Genomic DNA, 18,735 nt, shown 5'->3' on the forward strand with positions numbered 1-18,735 from the left:
TTTAGATTGTATAGTAACATGCTTAGGTTTGTGATTTAGTAAATGATATGTTTGGACTGAATTAACATATGTTATGTTTGAATTAATTTAAGTTGATATAATTAGTTAGTTTGTTGTAAACGAGCCACGGAGGTTCTGTTTAGGGTTTAGTTTATTATTATGATAGTTTTAGATGATTTGTATATGCTTTTAAATGAGTTTGCAGGTTTTTGGTTTGTTAGTATTATAGGGGAAACTCTGCCGAATTTTAGATTGAGTTTCTAGCATATTATTCTCAAATAACATAAAATTCATAATCTCATCTTCATTCATTGATCTTCGTCCCGTAGCAATAAGTAATCGACTTCATTCGTCTTCGTCACTTAGCAACAACTCTTAATAATTGTTCTTTTTTCATTTCGTTTAGCGAAATCAATGTCCAATCCAAGTAGAGATTGGATCACCGAGAACAATCGGTTGTCCTTGCAGTATAAACTCAGAGTTAATGAATTTATCCGCGTTGCAAGAAGATTTCCGAACGATAATTACGAATATCGATGTCCATGCAAGCCTTGCAACAACGTGAGATGGCACGACATTGGGGTTGTAAGGCATCATCTGCTAAACAAAGGGTTTACTCCGGGCTACACAGAATGGTATCATCATGGCAAGGTCGTGCGTTCCGTCGGTCATCTTGAAGAAGTCCCCATCGGAGAAACAACCCAGAGAAGAGTAGGAGGAATACATGCTGCTGTGGAGGATATAAGAGATCACGAGGATTTCGATGGTGTTACGGAGCCGGCTCCGAGCGATGTGCGTGCGGAGGAGCAAGTGGAAGACTTGTTCGCTGAGTTGGAAGCGGAATTGTACCCTGGATGCAAGGAGTTTTCGTCGTTGTCATTCTTGGTTCAGTTGATGCACCTTAAAGTCACGAACCATTGGACGAACAAGTCGTTCACAGAACTGCTGCAGCTTTTGAGGAAGTCTCATCCAGCCGGTAATCGAATACCGGAGAAGCACTACGAGGCAAAAGCGAAGCTGAAGCGTTTTGGCATGGGATACGAGATGATCGACGCGTGCATTAATGACTGTGTCCTATTCGGAAAACATCTCGTGAACGTCGACGTGTGTCCGATATGTAACGAGAGTAGATGGAAGCCAACTGGTAAGAAGATACCGCAGAAGATATTGCGATATTTTCCCTTGAAAGATCGATTGAAGCGACTGTACGCATCTCGACACACGGCGCTTCATATGGAGTGGCACGAAAGAGATCGCGTCAGGGAAGCTGGCGTTCTACGACATCCTGCTGATGGTACCGCGTGGAAGAATTTGGACGAGAGATACCCAGGTTTTGCTGCAGAGCCTCGGAACGTGCGGCTTGGGCTAGCTGCGGATGGATTCAACCCGTTTGGGGATATGAGCCTATCATACAGCATGTGGCCTGTAGTATTTACGACGTACAACTTGCCGCCTTGGTTGTGCATGAAGAAAGAGTACCTGATGCTAACGCTTCTGATCCCGGGGCCCCATTCACCAGGAAAAGACATGGACGTTTTTTTGCAGCCTGTGGTTGAAGAGTTGAAAGAACTGTGGGAGAATGGAGTCCGCGTTCGTGATGGAGCCAGAGATGAAGTGTTTCGGTTGCGTGCCACGTTACTTTGGACGATAAACGATTTTCCGGCTAGATCGTATTTATCGGGATGGAGCGGCCAGGGGTATCTCGCTTGCCCTACGTGCAACTTTGACACGCCGTCCCTAAAAGTCAGAAACAGGATCATCTACTACGACCATCGTCGGTTCTTAAAAAGGCGTCACCGATTGAGGAAAAGCAACGATCACTACAAAGATAAGCACGAGAAACGAAATAAACCCGAGAAGTTGACTTCGCAAGACATACTCGCTCAGTTGGCTGGTGTTTCTTGCACGACTACTGGCAAACACGCTGCCTCTGTAGGCAAAAAACGAAAGCGAGCTGAGAGCGAACTGAATTGGACCAAGAAAAGCATCTTTTACGAGCTGCCGTACTGGTCTGAGTCGCAGTTGAAACACAACATGGACGTGATGCACGTAGAGAAGAACGTGTGTGAGAATCTTCTCGGGACGATGCTCAGCTTGGAAAAGAAGAACTATGACACCGAGAAGGCGAGGCTTGACTTGATGGACTTGGGCATCAAGACCGCTTTGCACTTGGAACCAAATGGGGGTGGGTATTACAAACCGCGAGCGTCGTACGTTTTGACCCTTGAGCAAAGACAGCGATTTACAGAGTACTTAAAATCTGTCAAATTTCCCGATGGTCTCGCTGGGAATTTAAAAAAAAATGTGACAACTGATGGGAAGCTCACGGGTTTGAAGTCGCATGATTGCCACGTGATCTTGCAAAGATTGTTGGCTGTTGGTATTCGTCCTTTTGTGCCACAACCCATACATGATACGATCACTGAGCTTTGCAACTTTTTCAAGTTGATAAGTTCGAGAACATTAAGAGCTGAAGATCTTGAAAGAGCGCAAGAGTCTATCGTCGAGATCTTATGTAAGCTTGAGATGATATTTCCACCTGCTTTTTTCACGATCATGGTTCACGTGGCGATCCATCTACCAGAGGAAGCGTTGCACGGCGGCCCGGTGCATATGCGGTGGATGTACCCTTTTGAGAGATACCTTGGGACGTTAAAACATTTTGTCAAAAATAGAGCTAGACCAGAAGGCTCTATTGCAGAAGCTTATGTTGTAGAAGAAGCTCTAACGTTCATTGCAAGGTATATTGAAGATAAGAAAGTAGTTGAAGAAGTTAAAGTGCGAGAGCTCTCTGTTTTTCGATCCGAGATGTGTGTGCCTTATGGGATGATGAACGCGATAGTATTAGATGATGAGCAAAGAGAAAAAGCGGAGTGGTACATCTATACCAACTGTCCTGAAGTCGATCCGTATTTGGTGTAAGTAATCGATCCACTTGCTTCTCTAACTTATTTCATTGTTGTATTTTCTTTAAGCAATGTTTTAAACATGCAACAGCGAGCATTTGGATTTCCTGAACGAATCTGGAGTTCGCGATATTGAAGCGGAGCATAGAAACGGATTCAAAGATTGGTTTGCGAACAAGGTAATAGCACAATAACCCGGTTTTTAATAAACACACAAGTGCTAACCAATACTTTGTTTCGTAATAACCAGATTTTTAAAATGAAAGCTAGTGGCTCTGACGTGTCTGATGAGATCTACTCGCTTTCTATCGGTTCCCTTCAAGTCGCTTATCAATACCCATGCTGCTTTGTTAACGGCGTGAAGTTCATTACTCATCGTCGCGATAATCAACGAGTCACTCAAAATAGCGGTGTATGTGTGCCTGTGGATGATTTCACTTACTACGGTCGTATGGAAGACGTCATAGTGCTGAATTATAGGTACGACTGTCGTGTTGTATTATTCAAATGTATATGGTACGGTGACAAGCACGATTCTCGGCGACTAGTTCACAACGATAAGACTACTGGAGAAACGAGTGCTTTTACCGCGAAACAGTGGCTTACAGAGGAGCCGTACATACTCGCAATTCAAGTGAAACAAGTCTTTTACATCAAAGATCTTGTTTTAGGTGGTAACTGGGAAATCGTTCAGGAATGCAATCATCGAGGGATTTGGGACGTTCCTGAAGTCGACCCCACCACCTCAGCCTCGATTCCGTTGACAATAGAATTGTCAAACATCGATCGTCTGAATCATTGACATGAAATCGAAGATGCTGAGCTAGTAAATATCGTTGACGATGGTGAGGAAGACGATGATGATCATGAGGAATGCATCGTTTTTTAGGGAGAAGATGTTGATGTTGATGTTGATGTTGATATAGGTAGTGATGACGATGAATGAGAACTATCTATGTAACCACGGTTTTCCTCCGCCATATGTGAGGTTTTATAATAAAATATATCTGTGGTGTCACCCACGTTTTTGTATGATGTTGTTTCCTTTTGTTTTGTGATGTATGTTCACAAATGTTGTTTTATTTTATACGATGTCAATTTACAAATGTTGTTTTCATTTTATAGGATGTCGACCGCTTCAGGTTCTGGTGGAGATTCGCCACAGAGACCGGATTCTCAAGGTCCGCCACAGGAACCTGATTCCCAAGGTCCTAAGAAATCAAGGGGACCAACAACCGGCTCGACGTCGGCGCGAGCAACACAGGGTGTACCGGGTGCGAAGGTGGTCAAGTGGGACCCAATACACCAAACATTCTATCAAGAGATAATGAAAGAAAATAAAAAGGTTGGACTATTTAACAACCGCCTCGGTGCTTTGGTGAAAGCACATATCCCGCCTACGACTCGTGATTGGAGTGAAGTGATGCCCCAGATGTTGGCTTCTATTTTGAGCGCACTTCATTCCGAGTTTAGATTTGTGTACACGGATCCTGACACCGGCGAGGATCTGCCTGCGGATTGCTATCAGAATACGATTGATCATGCTATCATTCGGAATGCCAAGATCAGGCGACGCAACCAGAAGTCCAAGCTATCAGAGAAGTTCAGGTTGGAGTTTTGTGGGAGCCAAGAAAACGCTAAGGCGGAAACACCACCGGGATATAAGAAAGAGGATTGGGAGGCGGTGGTAGACGAGTTCGCAACTGACGATTGGAAGGTACGTAATGTATGATTGTAATAAATCATAATATCTTTATCAGATTGAATAATGACAAAATTAATTATTTGCAGAAAAAGTCTAATCGCAACAAGGAGAATTCGAAGAAGAAGAAGACGAGGTCGACTCAAGGATCTCTTTCTTTCTTGGCTCATCGTCATTTGAACGTAAGTTATTCTAATTTTGAAATACTTAATTTGAAATAAATTCAGTACTTATATTTTCATAACAATTGCAGAGTTAGGATGATGGGACTTTGGGCTCCGCGTTAACGACGTGGGAGCAAAAACACCATAATAGAAAAGGTGAATGGACGACAGATTGGGCGAGACGAGCACATGTAAGTCATATGTGATAATTAAGTGTACGTTACTTACATAATAATTAATTTTTAATAATTTTTTTATGTGTAAAGGCGCGGATAGTTACTCTACTGGCGGATCTTCAGCGACAAGCAGCAGAGCAAGGCGTAGTCTTTGACCAGGACGCCGCAGAGGAGCACGCGATGCTAGAAATTCTCGGGAACCGTCAAGATTGGTACGTTGGAATAGGTCCAACGGTCCCGAGAACATCTTGGGCTATTGCTCAGGCTCAGGACGAAAGCTCGTCGTCAGGCTCGGGCTCGTCGCGGCGCCACGTTCCAGATCCAGTGGTTGGCGAGCTCCAAGCTCAGGTGGCGGCACAACAACTCGCTATGGCGGCACAACAACAGCAGATGGAGGAGATGCAGCGACAAATGTTCACGTTCACGCAGCAGTTTTCGCCATTGCCTCAGATGTCGTCCGGCACGATGCCACAGATGCCTCAGATGTCGCCCGGTATGATGCCACAGATGCCTCAGACGACGCCGTCGCCTCAGATGCACCCTATGCATCAGACAACGCCGCCATCAGTTTCAATGGCAGATGCTCAGACGACGCCGCCAGGTTCAGCAAATTACCAGCGAGAGCGTACGAGCGGCAGTGAGCGTACGAGCGGAAGTGGACGGGGAGGTAGCAGCAGTTCTGGAGGAAGATTTGGCGGAAGAGGGAGTAAAATGTTCAAGGATTGGTTTACAAACAGAGGAAAAGGAAAGGGAAAAGAATGAACATTTATTTTAATTATTTGTCGTACATTATAATAATTATTGTAATCGAACAACAAATGGTTAGTTTTTATTATGATTATAAATATTAATTAATGAATTTTCTAATTAATAAACTATTTAGTTACGCACCCGATTGCCTTCGCGCCAAGTCTTTGGGTGCGACTAGTCGCACCCAATGGCCTTCCCACGGACTTTTTCGCACATTTTTTCTGACTTATGGGTGCGAATATGGGTGCGAATATCCGCACCTAAAAGTCGCACCTAAAAATCATGACCATCGGGTGCGATTAGTCGCACCCATGACCTTTAGGTGCGAACTTTCGGGTGCGACTTTGTCGCACCTAAAGTCGCACCTAAAGGTATCAATGGGTGCGACTTTCGACCTTTAGGTGCGAAAAAAGTCGCACCCAATGCTTTTTTTTGTACTAGTGTACGAGACTCGTTCTTAAGCGTAGTGTTTAAAAGTGCCCACTCACTAATTCCTTTTCTCTCGAGTGATTTAGTGATAGAAACTTTCGTGGTTGCTCGAGGTGCCGAGGAAAGAAAGAGAAACGTGTTGCGAGGGAGACGACGTTGCAACCTTTTCCAAAAGCTTCTCAACGTTCAAGCTTCTAAAAAGGTTAGTAAATTTAATATGCTCATATTAGTTTTTATTTACATGTGCTTGCTCTTTGTCTAGGTTAGTAAAAGCTGTTTTACTTGTAAAAGAAAATTTTTAAAATTCCGCCGCTTACCGAAGCGTTAAACTTTTTCTTAAACCCTAGATCGATTCCAACGGTAAACACCTTGGAAGCATCTTATTTCTCCCTGAGAAAGTCTACGCAAGGTATCTACACATAAACAGATACCTTCTTCCCACCAATGATTTCCACCTGTATAGGACATCAAGTCCATGCGGAGTAGCTCAAGAGATCTTTTAGTATTGATTAAAGAAGTACTTTTGTGAGGAGCCTTTACCAGCTTCCCGGTTTGGCATTCCCCATAAACAATATTGAAATCTCTCTTCAGTTCTGAAATTCCTTTGACTAGACCCTCTGAAGTAACTTTCTTCATGGTCTCAAAATTCAGATGTCTCATTCTCTTGTGCCAGAGATTCATCTCATCAAACTTACTCAGCAGACAAGTTGTCGAGCTATTGTTTGATCAACTCCCAGTAAGTAAGCCTTATTCGATGATATGTTTCCTTCCAGGACACACTGATCACTCTTGTTAATCACCTGACAAGCTCCCTGAGTAAACTTCATGTGACGATCACCATCTCATAGTTGGCTAATACTGATCAAGTTAGCTTACAATCCATCAACGAGAAGTACATTCTCAAGTTGTGGTGAGCCTTTCAACTGGAGAGTTCCTTTGCAAATTACTCTTCTCCTTTCACCATCACCAAAAGTCATAGTTTATGCCGCGCATGATTTCAGATTAGTGAGGCAACTCTTGTCACCTGTCATATGCCATGAGCATCCACTGCCAAAGTATCAGCTTCCCTCATGTATACTCTTTGTTGAACTGTATGCCACAAGATACATCTTATGCTTGACTCTTCACTCATGTTAGATAGGAGTCTGTTTCTTCACCTTCATTAGTCTCATATCCGCTAAGTACTTGAAACAACACGACTTGATGTGACCAGCTTTATTACGTAATGATAGATCCACTTCTTTCTTCTTTCTACTCACAGTAAGGGTAGAATATCTCTGTAGCTGCTGGAACATGTTCAAAGGTATTGCGTTCTTCATGCTCTCACCAGCTTTCGCGAATTCGGTTTCATTTTGAGACGACTCGTCATGGAAGCCAAGTCCTATTTTGCCACCACTCCTCATTTGAGATGCCAAGATGAAGTCCAGATTGCTAGAGCCAGAATTTAGCATTTTCACATTCTTTCTTAGTTGACTCAGATCTTCAGATGCTTCAACGTAGGCTCTTCTATCACTAGTTATATGATCCTTCAATATCACCACAGTATCAGATAATTCACGATTCTCAGTGATCAAGCAAGTTACCTTCTTTTCAAGCACACTCTTCTCCAGCTTCAAACTAGTGATGTTCTAACTCAGCTTGTTGTTGTTGTTGATGACTGCTACCCACTTCTTATGTAGTAGGGAATAGTTCTTGATAATTTCATCTTCAATGACTGAAACTTCTTCATCACTACTCTAATCATCACGAAGTTGTTCGACCAACTTTGCTTCTTCGTCACTACTCCAATTATCAGAAAGTTGCTCAACCAACTTCTTACTTGAGCTAGAACCATAAGTATCGTCCTCTTCACAATGTGTGACAACATTAAACGCAAGAAAGTTAGTGTTCTGCTCATCTTTCATGTTGAAGCAGCAGTCATCATCGCTCCAATTCACAACATATGGTGTGTTGTTCTTCTTCAAAGTATTAGCACACTCTACGTTGGATTCCTTTAGATTTCTCGCCACGATTGTCTTGGCCATTGTCACCAGATATGTTTCTTCGCTGGAAGTTGTATCCTTTTCTATTATGAATGTTTGATGAAGAATTATGCCCTTGATCATTACTTTTCCGGTTGATCTTCTTCATGAACTTGCTGAGGTTCTTAGCAAGAAAAGCAATCTGGTCAGATATATCATGATCATTTCCAACTTCTGTGATGACTTCAACCTTCAAGTCCACAACTGTTTTTTTTTTCTTTTCAAGTTCGTTCCCCTTCAAAATTCATCTCGACAGTTCTAAGGGATCTCGTTAGATTGTCAAGCTTCATGTTCTTCAAGTCATGAGTTTCTTCTATAGGCACCACTTTCATATCCAATCGATCTGGAAAAGGAACTCAACACTTTGCTAACAAGCTTTGCATCTTTAATTGGCTCTCCCGAGGCATAACCTTCAATAGAGATATCATATATTATGGGACTAAATTCTGCAATAGTTTCATGATCCTTCATATTGAGATTCTCAAACCTGGTGGTTAACATTATGAGCCATTGTGATCTAACTTTATCAGTTCTCTCATGAGTGACAAGAAGAATATCATATGCCTTCTTTGCGATTTCAAAGTTGGAAATTAGTTTGAATACGTTCATAGCTTTGGAATTTCGCATAACATCTTTGTGTTGCTCTTTAGACCACTTATCTTGTGCGGTCGTTGGCCCCTTATCATCGATAACTGTGGGAGCGATTCATCATTTCTCAACTATAATCCAAGCTATATCATCAATCGCTTTTAGAAAATATTTCATCTACGTCTTCCAGTAGTCATAGTTTGGTCCTTCCAAGAGTGGACGTCGATCAATGCTTTGTCCTTCATTCATGTTCATCTTAAACAAAATGTTAGTAGAAAAACTAGATCACACTCTGTGAGTGACCCGCTCTGATATTAATTGAAATTACTAAACGTGATGTGAAACAGTTGTTGAACAACTAGTGGGTTACCAACTGTTGGGTTAAACAGCTAGTTGAACAACTGATTGTTTTTTAGCCGGATTAATTAAATCAACAATCAAACAAGAAAGTACAAGTAGAAAGCAATAAAGGACACACAAAATTGGTAAATGACATGTTCGGTGATAAAGCACCTACTCAAGGGGGCTGATACGTCCGGTGGTGAAAAGCAATCCACAATCTCAAGATTCAAAGTTACAGGACTTAGGTTTGACGACTCTCAAACACCTCTCAACTTTGACTTCTTCAATGGATCTACAATCTAAGCTCCTCTTAGATCTAAGAATCCTTCTCACTTTCATTCAATCATCTCCCAAATATTGACAAGTGTGTCAACGCAAACACACGCTCTCACTAACTTTTCACAAATAAAGATACACCAGTTTACAAGCTCTTTGAACTCGTTGTCGATGAATTCCTCCATAATAGATATACGAGCTCAAAGGTTAAGGTTGCGTGAATTAACCAAATAGAAAAGTGAATCCGTGAATTAAACCCTAGGTGGGTTTTATATTCGGCTGATTCCTAATCTCTCGCAAAATCTAATAAGTCAGAAGCGTCCAAGATATTCGATACTAATGCATCTATAAAAATCGGACTTAAGTACTCTGGGTCGCTTGAACAACTTCTTGTAGTTTTGACTTGAACAACTGATACAATTTATTTTGCTAAACTTTAAACTATGTCACAAAGGATCCAATAGATTGTGCTAATGATTTGTTATATTAACACTGAATTTTTTTAGTGGTTAATGAAGCATTTTCACCATCCCTATACAAAAGGAATAGAGAATATTAATTTGGACTTTAGAGAGAGAATGAAAAAGAAAATTAAAGTGTTTGGAAGATATTATTAGAATGTCCCGCATCGATTCGGTACTTGAACAATGTGCTCTTTATAAGCGTGTGGTAACTCTTGACTCTTGAGCTAGCTTTTGAGTTTAAGTTAAGCCCACACTTTTAATATGTTATCAGAGCCAGGCCTAATTTCAATTGTACGATCACACGTGAATGTGCATTCTCACAAACTTCACGCTCCAGTTGTTCATCATGGACATGAGGGGGTGTATTAGAATGTCTCACATCGATTGGGTACTTGAACAATGTGCTCATCCTTCCACTTTTGAGTCGTTTTTGCGTGTGAGTTAAGCCCACACTTCTAATAGATATAAAGATGAGGAAAAACAAAAATAGAATTTATTTTTTTATGTCGTGTAGATAAAGGTAAAATGTGAGGAAAAAAATTTGAGGAAAAATATGAGATTTTTTTAAATAAATAAGTGAAATTTAATTATTTTTCCTTTTCTTATATATGTTTTAGTAGTTGATTTAATTAGAGCGGTGGTTATTTTAAGTCGATTATTTTTCTAATTTTATATTATTAATTATAATGCGTAAGCAACTCCTTAAATCACAAAACAATTATCTTAACGTGGGCTGCACATAGTCCCTTATTCAGGTTGGAGTAACAAGTACAAAATAAAAAATAGAAATACAAACAAATTATACACAAAAACGACGCTATATATAAACAGTGATCAGATAGACACGCTGTTAGGAATTCCCTTGCCGGTGAGGCCACCTTCACTGGTGGGAAACAGCAAAGTATAAGGAACATTGACGGGACCAACGCGGTTCTTGAGCCTCTCATCATTGTTCATCCTCACAATCTGCTCCTCGATCTCTCCGAGCCTCTTCCCGAACCGCTCAAAGGCGTGCAGCGCCGCAGCGTCCTTGGTCCACTCGGCGCTGTCCCTCTGGCCGAGGTAGAGCTCGTCCGAGGCGTGCCTGGACAGGATCTCGATGAGGGAGACGCCGATGAGGGTCTGGAGCTGAGCCGTGATGGTCCTCAGGAAGACCTTCTCCGGGTCCGCTTTCAGGTCCTCGAAATCCTGTGTCCCCTCTTCGGGCATGAAGCGCCGGCTTATGGTCGGCCGGTTCGGCAGGTACCCCGCGTAAGGGTACTGCCCGAAGTTGACGGCCGCGTGGAGCGCCGACGCCACCCACACGATTATGGTGCACGATTCCGACAGGGCCTTGCGGCTCTGCATCTTCGGCCACCACGGCTCGTCCTTCTTGTCTCCGTGCCCTTCGTTTATGAGCTCGCTCCACCAAGCCTGGAGCTCGGTGTCCTTCTGGACCGCCTCGTCGGTCTTGTAGTAGAAAGAGGTGTACTCGTCGACCCAGGATTTGATGGCAGACCAAATCTCGAGCCCGTCCACCGCGTATGGATAGTCCTCTATCAGCAGGCGGAGCCCATGCGGGGCTGTCGAGTCCTCCACAGCCACTCCTCTGTTGTGAATACACAACAATGTCAGAGTCAACTTTGAAATATGTAGCTTAAATAGTTCTTGGGGCGGGTGTAACATTTTGGTCCTTTGAACTAATTTTCAAGCACAATAGGTGTTTGAGTTAAATTTTTTTTTTTTTTACAACTGTTTGTTTCCTTTATAAGCGGATTAGAAGTAAACTTTTGATGAGCACAACAATGTCAAATCGGCTCACGGAGCAATAATGTCTATGTTATATCTGCACTGGCTTGATTCAATGCCTAGGACAATTTACTACTTTTACTGTATCATGACTTGAGCTATACTCTATTTCTACATGAAATTCTTGTTTGGGTTAAATGATGCTAAACTTGTGAAGACTAGTTTACCTTTTGACGAGGTCAACGGGCAGAGCATGGTCGGTGAAAACCCAGTTCTTGTAAACCGCGGAAGACATTTCCATGGCGTACTTTCCGGGGAAAACAGTTGCCTCAAGAATCCCGCCGGCGTTTATCAGAATCTGCCTCGCAAACGCGTTGATGTTCATCGTGTCTCGGAAATGAGGATGCAAAAGCTTGTGAATCGGGTGGAGTACACTCAACTGCCGGTTCGTCGCTATCACAAACGGCTCGATCGCTGCGTGAGTGTTCAGCCTAACAAAAAATTAACGTTTTTAATGAAAGGGACAAATTATTCAATGATTACATAAAGAATTTCAAATGAAAAGTACCAGTGACTGATAAGCTGATGAACTCCGGAGTCGTTCACAGACACGTAGGCTTTGGCCAACTCCCAAACGGAAGCTTCCACGCCCTCGTGAGCCGGGGTGTACACTCTGCTGACCGGACCGAACCGATCTCCGTCTGGGTGCGGCAAGCTCAGCTCTATCGCCAACGGCTTCAACGTCCCATCACTCTTCAGGAACAGCACTGTCCTCGTCGCATACAGCTTTGTCGAAGTCGAGTTGATCTTCCTCAAGTAACCGAACAGCATGTCATGGTGATTCAATATGAACATCTTCCCGCTTTCCACAGCCTGTCAACAACACCATGTTTTTCTTAAGACGCTGAGTATTAATCAGCGGAAATAGTTTTGTGGATTTGTTTTGGTACCTCCTTCACGGTGAGTCCGTCTAAGCTGCTCTCAATCTGGTCTACTTTTATCGTGCTCGTGTGGTCACCGTAGACTTTTCGGTCAAGGTTGCTCGCCGGCGGGAATTCCTGGGGTTGATTTAGAATGAATGCTTAACGGTCAAAAGGGTTCCTCCTTTGTTTCTTGTTCCACAATTAATTATAAAAAGTAGAGAAAAGAGAGTTACTTTGAGAAGACTAATGCTGACTGGGTTCACTCCAGCAAGCATTTCTCTTGCGAACTCCTCATCTGTCCTCCAAGCAGACTTATCCGCTACACATAACAAATACATTTTTTGTGTTAATTTTATCATTTATTAATCAACAAAATATAAAACCCGGGTACGAGCTTACTTTGAATGACTTGGGGCGGAGGGAACTTGAGGACTTGCTCGCCGTCGCTACGGAAGATTTCTTTGAGCATCTCAGCGGGGATGTGGTCTCTGATGTCGGAGAGGAGTCCTTTGGGAAGCTGAAATCCTCCGTCGTAGAGGTCGAGAACGTCTTGAAAGGAGTCGAACTCGGTGGGTGTCTTATCGAACAAAGACTGAAGCTCCGGCTTGATGACTTGGCCCAGTGATTTCAGGGCGTACGCCAAGAAGTCCGACATCTTCAAGTGCCCGAACCGTTCGTCTCGCGGCACATAAATGTTCAGGCTCTGAAGAATGCCCAATCTGCTCTCGCTCCTGGGATCTGTATCCAAAATATAAGATATAAAAATTAGAAAGATATTCAATTAAAATGACACCTCACACGCATTACTAATTTCGAACAATATCTTCGAAACTCGATTACAGGACCAGCCCTGACCGACCAAAGTGGACTCCAAACTAAAAAATTTAAACACGATTGACGTGACATGATTATTACTAGAACACAACAAAATACATCTTTTTTTGCTAGACATTATAGTGAATCTCTGTTTTGGTTATAATTGGTGTTGAAATCTCCTCATGCCAATGTGTCCGTAAAATTGATGTCCATACATCATATCAGCATATATTTATGGACATAGGGAAATCATTATTCATCTTTTGATAGTATCTCTGCCCATTTCCCTTTTTTTATGTTGATACAAAGGTCTCAAGGGTAAAAATTTCCTTGGGCTCGATTATGATATGACGATGATGAGGTTAGGGATAATGACCTGTTTTGGCCGGGTCTCGGCCAGTTCTTCCACGCCGAGGATAAGGGTACTCGGTAGACCCTCCAAGAACGGGACGGGAATAATCCGAGCCCTTGTCCGGGTTTCCGAGATCATTATAGTAAGCATAGTCGTAAACTCGGTCCCACTCTTTGAGCTCTCCTTTCCCATTCCCTCTCAAGTTCACTAACTCTTGCTCTCTGTACACTCTCAGTGCATTCGGAGTCTCACTCGGGAGATACGTCTACAAATCCATACAAGCAAAGCAACACGGGCATTATTAGTACTTAAGCATTAGAAAGTCTTTCTTGAATTTTTTTTTTTTTTTGTTTACCATTGTGATTGGTTACCTTGTTGCTGAAGAAAACGCGGTCTTTGGGGTACTTGTCCGTTGGGTAGACCCAAGAGTTGCAAACGAAGTGGACCCTGGCGTTTTCCTTGGCGGGAAAGCCTTGTAGAGTGAGAGTCTTGAGGTAGAACTCGCTGTGGTGGTTGTTCTTGATCAGGAAAGCCTCTGGGACTCCCATCTCGTCTTCCCACTCAAAACCCACTTTGAACTCCGATTCCCCGCCAGCTGTCAGCGGTGTGAATGTCGTGATCCAGTCCTCCAAGAACGCCGGCTTCCCAAGCTTTCCTTTTATTCCTTTTTCTGGGATAAAATATGAGCAACATATACATGAGTATATAAATTGTGATGTTGTGGTACGAGGTTGTTTCTTTTGTTTATTTTGTAAACTATGTATCCAGATCTAATCATCAGATATATAAATTTAAGACAATAATAGACCTAATGATGAGTGTGATTAATTGGTCTTCAATTATAGAATAAACAAGTACTAATTATATTATCACGGTTTATTCCTGCTTAATTAGTTCGATACACTACATTTCATTAATGGTGAGAAAAATGATCTGCACAAAATATGAAGTGGGAGCAAAATTAAGAAAGCAACTAATTTGGGGGAAAATGAATAACGTAATGAAGTGGGGGCCATTAATTTATTTATCAGCCCGGATGCACAGACAGACAGTCACGGTCGGAAGAGGAGTCAAATAATTGAGATGGAAAAAATGAAAATGGAAAGACTAGGAAAAATAAATAATGATGGTAGTTTACCAAAATATCCAAGTTATTATTTCTCAAAAGAAAAAGGGTCATCTAGTTAAAGAACCAATAAGAAATAATAAATTTAAAATAGTTAAAATTTGTCTAAAATTAATAAAGAAATTTTGGTGCAACAGTCTCCAACTTTTTATGATAGTGGCGTTTTGGTCCCTAAACTTTATATTTGAAGCATTTTGATCCTTAACCTGTTGATTTTGTAACATTTTGATCCTTTTTTAAAAAAAAAAAGTGATAACCTTTTTATAAGATTTAACAACAAATCAACTTAAAACATATTTGCAAACTAAAATAGCTTGTTTATAATTTTAAAAAGTAACATATATAATGCTATAAAAATCTAATATTGTATAATTTTTTTAGTGACTTTAGGATCAAAATATGATGCAATAAACTTATTTTGTAAAATTATCAATTTAATTTAGTATGCAAACATGTTTTAAGTTTATAAGGTATATAATTTCACAAAATAAAATATATATTTTTTGAAAAAGGACCAAAATGCTACAAAATCATTAGGTTAGGGACCAAATGCTTCAAAAAAGAATTTAAGAACTAAAATGCGACCATCATAAAAATTTAGAGACTATTTGAGCCAAAAATCCATTAAAAAATACACGTGGCGGCCTCTGATTTATATTGTGAAATTATATAATAAACGTTTAATCATTTTTTTAGGAAAGTTAATAATAATTTTTTTGTGTTGTAAAAATAATGTAATTAATCTTTATTAGTTTTAATAAATATAGTTATTAAAATTTTTGTATTATAAACTGATATAATTAATATTTAATTAGTTTGAAGAGTTTTTATTTTTTGCATATTCATGAGGTAAGATATTTTTTTTGAATTTTTTAATTATAAACATATACATCTAATATTAAACTAATTTTAAGAAGAAGAAAAAGTATTGAATTTTCATCACATTAGAGGCTGTCACGTGTTCTCATCCAACTTAACTGTAAAAGTACATACGGCGCAACTAAAACGTAACATTAAGTATTATTGTCGACCAAAAAAAAAATCTAAGTATCGTTTTGGATAAATATGAAGTATTTTTATCGTCATTAACTCATTAATAAATGACATTGTATACAATGTCAAAACAAATTTGGAAATTGTGTAAAAAAATTTATAAAAAGTATCAGACTTTGGGTATTTTGTAGGTATTTTGTTAAAAACTTAATATTTTGGCTGATTTAATAATTAGTTAGTTTCGAATTCATATAATGTTTTCAAAGAAAACTGAACTTTTATATATGTTATCAATTAAAATGGTGTCCCATTCAAAACACCTTTCTTACTTCTATTGTGCTAATTTGAAGAAAACAAGTATGGTTATTTTGGTAATATAGAAAACGAAATTATTGATCTTCCAGGATTATGCTCATGTAACATTAAATTAATAAAAATAATAGATGACAGTACTTCCCCAGATTGATTAGCAATAGAAGTGTGCACGGTCCGATTCCGGTCTAAAATCGGTCAAAAAAATCGGACCAGACCATTTTAAACAGTTTGAAAAAATTGAGACCAGACTGAACTGTTTAATAAAATAAATCAAACTGGATCAAACCGTTTTAGACCGTTTCAAACCGTTTGGATTTTTTTAATTATATTTTAATAAGTTCAATAAAAGAATGGCTAAAAAAATAATTCTTTAAAGTATTAACATGAACATTCAATTAATTAACAAGTAAAATATAAATTAGAAGGATTACGTATCTTAAAATTACAAAAAAAAAAAAAAATATATATATATATATATATATATATATATAAGAAACTTAAATAAACTTAGAATGGTTCGATCCGGTCTAAACCACAGTTTCAATTTTTGAAACTGGACCGAACCGTTTTAGACCAAATAGAACCGGACTATTTGAGATAAAAAAAAAAAAAACCATTTTGAATCGGACCGGTGGTTTGAAAAATTGGTGGTCCGATCCGATTTACAGTTTTCCGTTTTAGCAATATAGTTTTACTTTACCTCGTGAAAAATAATAAAGAAAATAAAGGTTCCTACGTATGTCGTTAATTAAGCCAAAGTTGACTCTTACAATTCGTAGAAATTAGTACTTCTCAAATATGATACCTAAACGTCCAACTTGTTTAACAAACTTCCTTTTATATATATATATATAAAATACTTCTCAAGTACAATTTTCTTTGTCGAAATTAATGTATAAACAAGAGGGGTATGCTTGACTTTTCGTTGGTGGCTGTTTCGTGGCTTAATTAATTACCATTTGTTCTATTGGTTAACATTCAAAGTGAGGATTCATAATTTTGTAGCATTCAACATATTGCAGTACTAGAAAAACTTTTTGCGTGGTTGTCACTGAAAAAGTAAGGAGGCATGTATAGTGTATAGACAAAGACATGCACATGCTACGACAATTCATACATACTTTATATATACTCATGATTATATAATATATGGTAACCATTATTTATCAAACCGCCGCGTCAGTACTATTGAAAAAACAATTACTTCAACGTGTGTAAAATCGCCACCACACCCAGTATTTCTTATATTATATTTTAAGGACTCTTAGAAGCAATTTTCATATGGACTTATGTGTACTGAGTTGTATTTGTTTCATCGTATTTATAAAATACAACAAAAATTTAAGAATTGGAAATTGTGTGCGGATATGTACATAATAAGTCTAAAAATGAAAGTGAAGCAGTTAAAGTATGATAAATTCGTAAGTGATATGAGTAGAATTATAAGATATTCTATCATGAATTATTTTGATCCTTTTTCGTCTAGCTATAGAGACTGTCATATTCGGATTAACTTAAAAAGAAAATAAGGGGATAAAATGAGATTTCACTTCCTATTAATTTTTTAAAAAAATAAACATTTTGATGTCAGGACTCAGGACTCAGTACTGCCTTTTTCACAAACATACGCCTTAAAAAGCTATAGCCAATAACCGTAGAGAATATTGAAAGAACCAAGAACAAGTATATATAATATTAAAAAAAAAATAAGCACTAACCGGAATGAGCATCGAGTGAGCTGATGAGCTGAAGAGAAACGCCTCGGCCAAAGAGCTCGTGAACTCGATCGAGAACAGAGGCGTGGAAATCGTTGAAGTCCAAAACGTTTTTCTTCATCAAAACCACCGTTCCTTTGATCATCTTCTTCTTATTATTATGCTCATCGTCGCCGGTGATTGCATTCATGATGTTGTGCAACATCTTTTCCTTCTTTGTTAAAAATTTATTTGATGAAGAATGATGTACTGGTCGAGCAAAGAATAACGTTTGTAGATTGGGTAAGATGTATTTATATTTTTTTTTTCTTCTTCTTCTTCTTTTGTTGCAAATGGATGAGACTTTGTATACAATTAGACAATCAAGGCTTGTCTATATAGAGAACCAAAAGGCTTCTATATAGAGAGCGAAAAAGCTTGTCTATATAATATATTAGAAGAGGCTGCTGTTGACCAGGCAATAAAAGTTCTAGTCAAATTTTTAGCATATTTTTTGTGGGTCAGTTCTTCTTCTCTTTTTTTCCAACTGCGTATGTTACTATGGTTATGAAAAGACGTGTCCAAATCAATTCAGATTTCCTTATTGGTGATTTACGTACATTGAATTGTTTGATTTTCTAGCTGTAATAAAGATATAAGCTGTTTGATGTAGTCCTCTTTCTTTATTACATCTTTTAGGAAACAAAATTAGAAGATTTATTAATCTTCTTATCTTTTGTAATTTCGAAGTTAATTTGTTTCATGAAAAAGATTATTAAAGTTGGAGACACGTATGTATATTATATATAGTGACACAGCTGACGTTTTGGCCAAAATATTCAGCCTTTAGAAACATTGGTGAATTGTATGAATTTTATGCGAATATTGTAACTTTTGATATTGATACGGCAGAAGAATATCACTTTAGTGTTGCTTATTTGTTGCTGAGTGTCGAATAAAAAAATTCAGG

At 39.3% G+C, this 18,735-nt stretch overlaps 1 protein-coding gene across 1 annotated transcript; it reads right to left on the bottom strand.

The window, feature by feature from the left end:
- Window positions 1-10,520: 10,520 nt before the first annotated feature.
- Window positions 10,521-18,205, bottom strand: LOC149380738 (putative linoleate 9S-lipoxygenase 5). Its single transcript, XM_089601784.1, has 9 exons — window positions 17,790-18,205; window positions 14,009-14,307; window positions 13,662-13,902; window positions 12,869-13,207; window positions 12,703-12,788; window positions 12,497-12,604; window positions 12,115-12,419; window positions 11,774-12,037; window positions 10,521-11,406 (listed from the first exon to the last, which is right to left on the bottom strand). Exons 1-9 carry the CDS (start codon window positions 17,989-17,991, stop codon window positions 10,653-10,655), a joined length of 2,598 nt encoding a protein of 865 aa, XP_089457910.1. The 5' UTR covers window positions 17,992-18,205; the 3' UTR covers window positions 10,521-10,652.
- Window positions 18,206-18,735: the final 530 nt, after the last annotated feature.

This window comes from Urtica dioica, chromosome 11 (genome assembly GCF_054948205.1).
Source record: "Urtica dioica subsp. dioica isolate 48M chromosome 11, U.dioica_male_clone48M_v1_H2, whole genome shotgun sequence".
NCBI classification, from domain to species: Eukaryota; Viridiplantae; Streptophyta; class Magnoliopsida; order Rosales; family Urticaceae; genus Urtica; species Urtica dioica.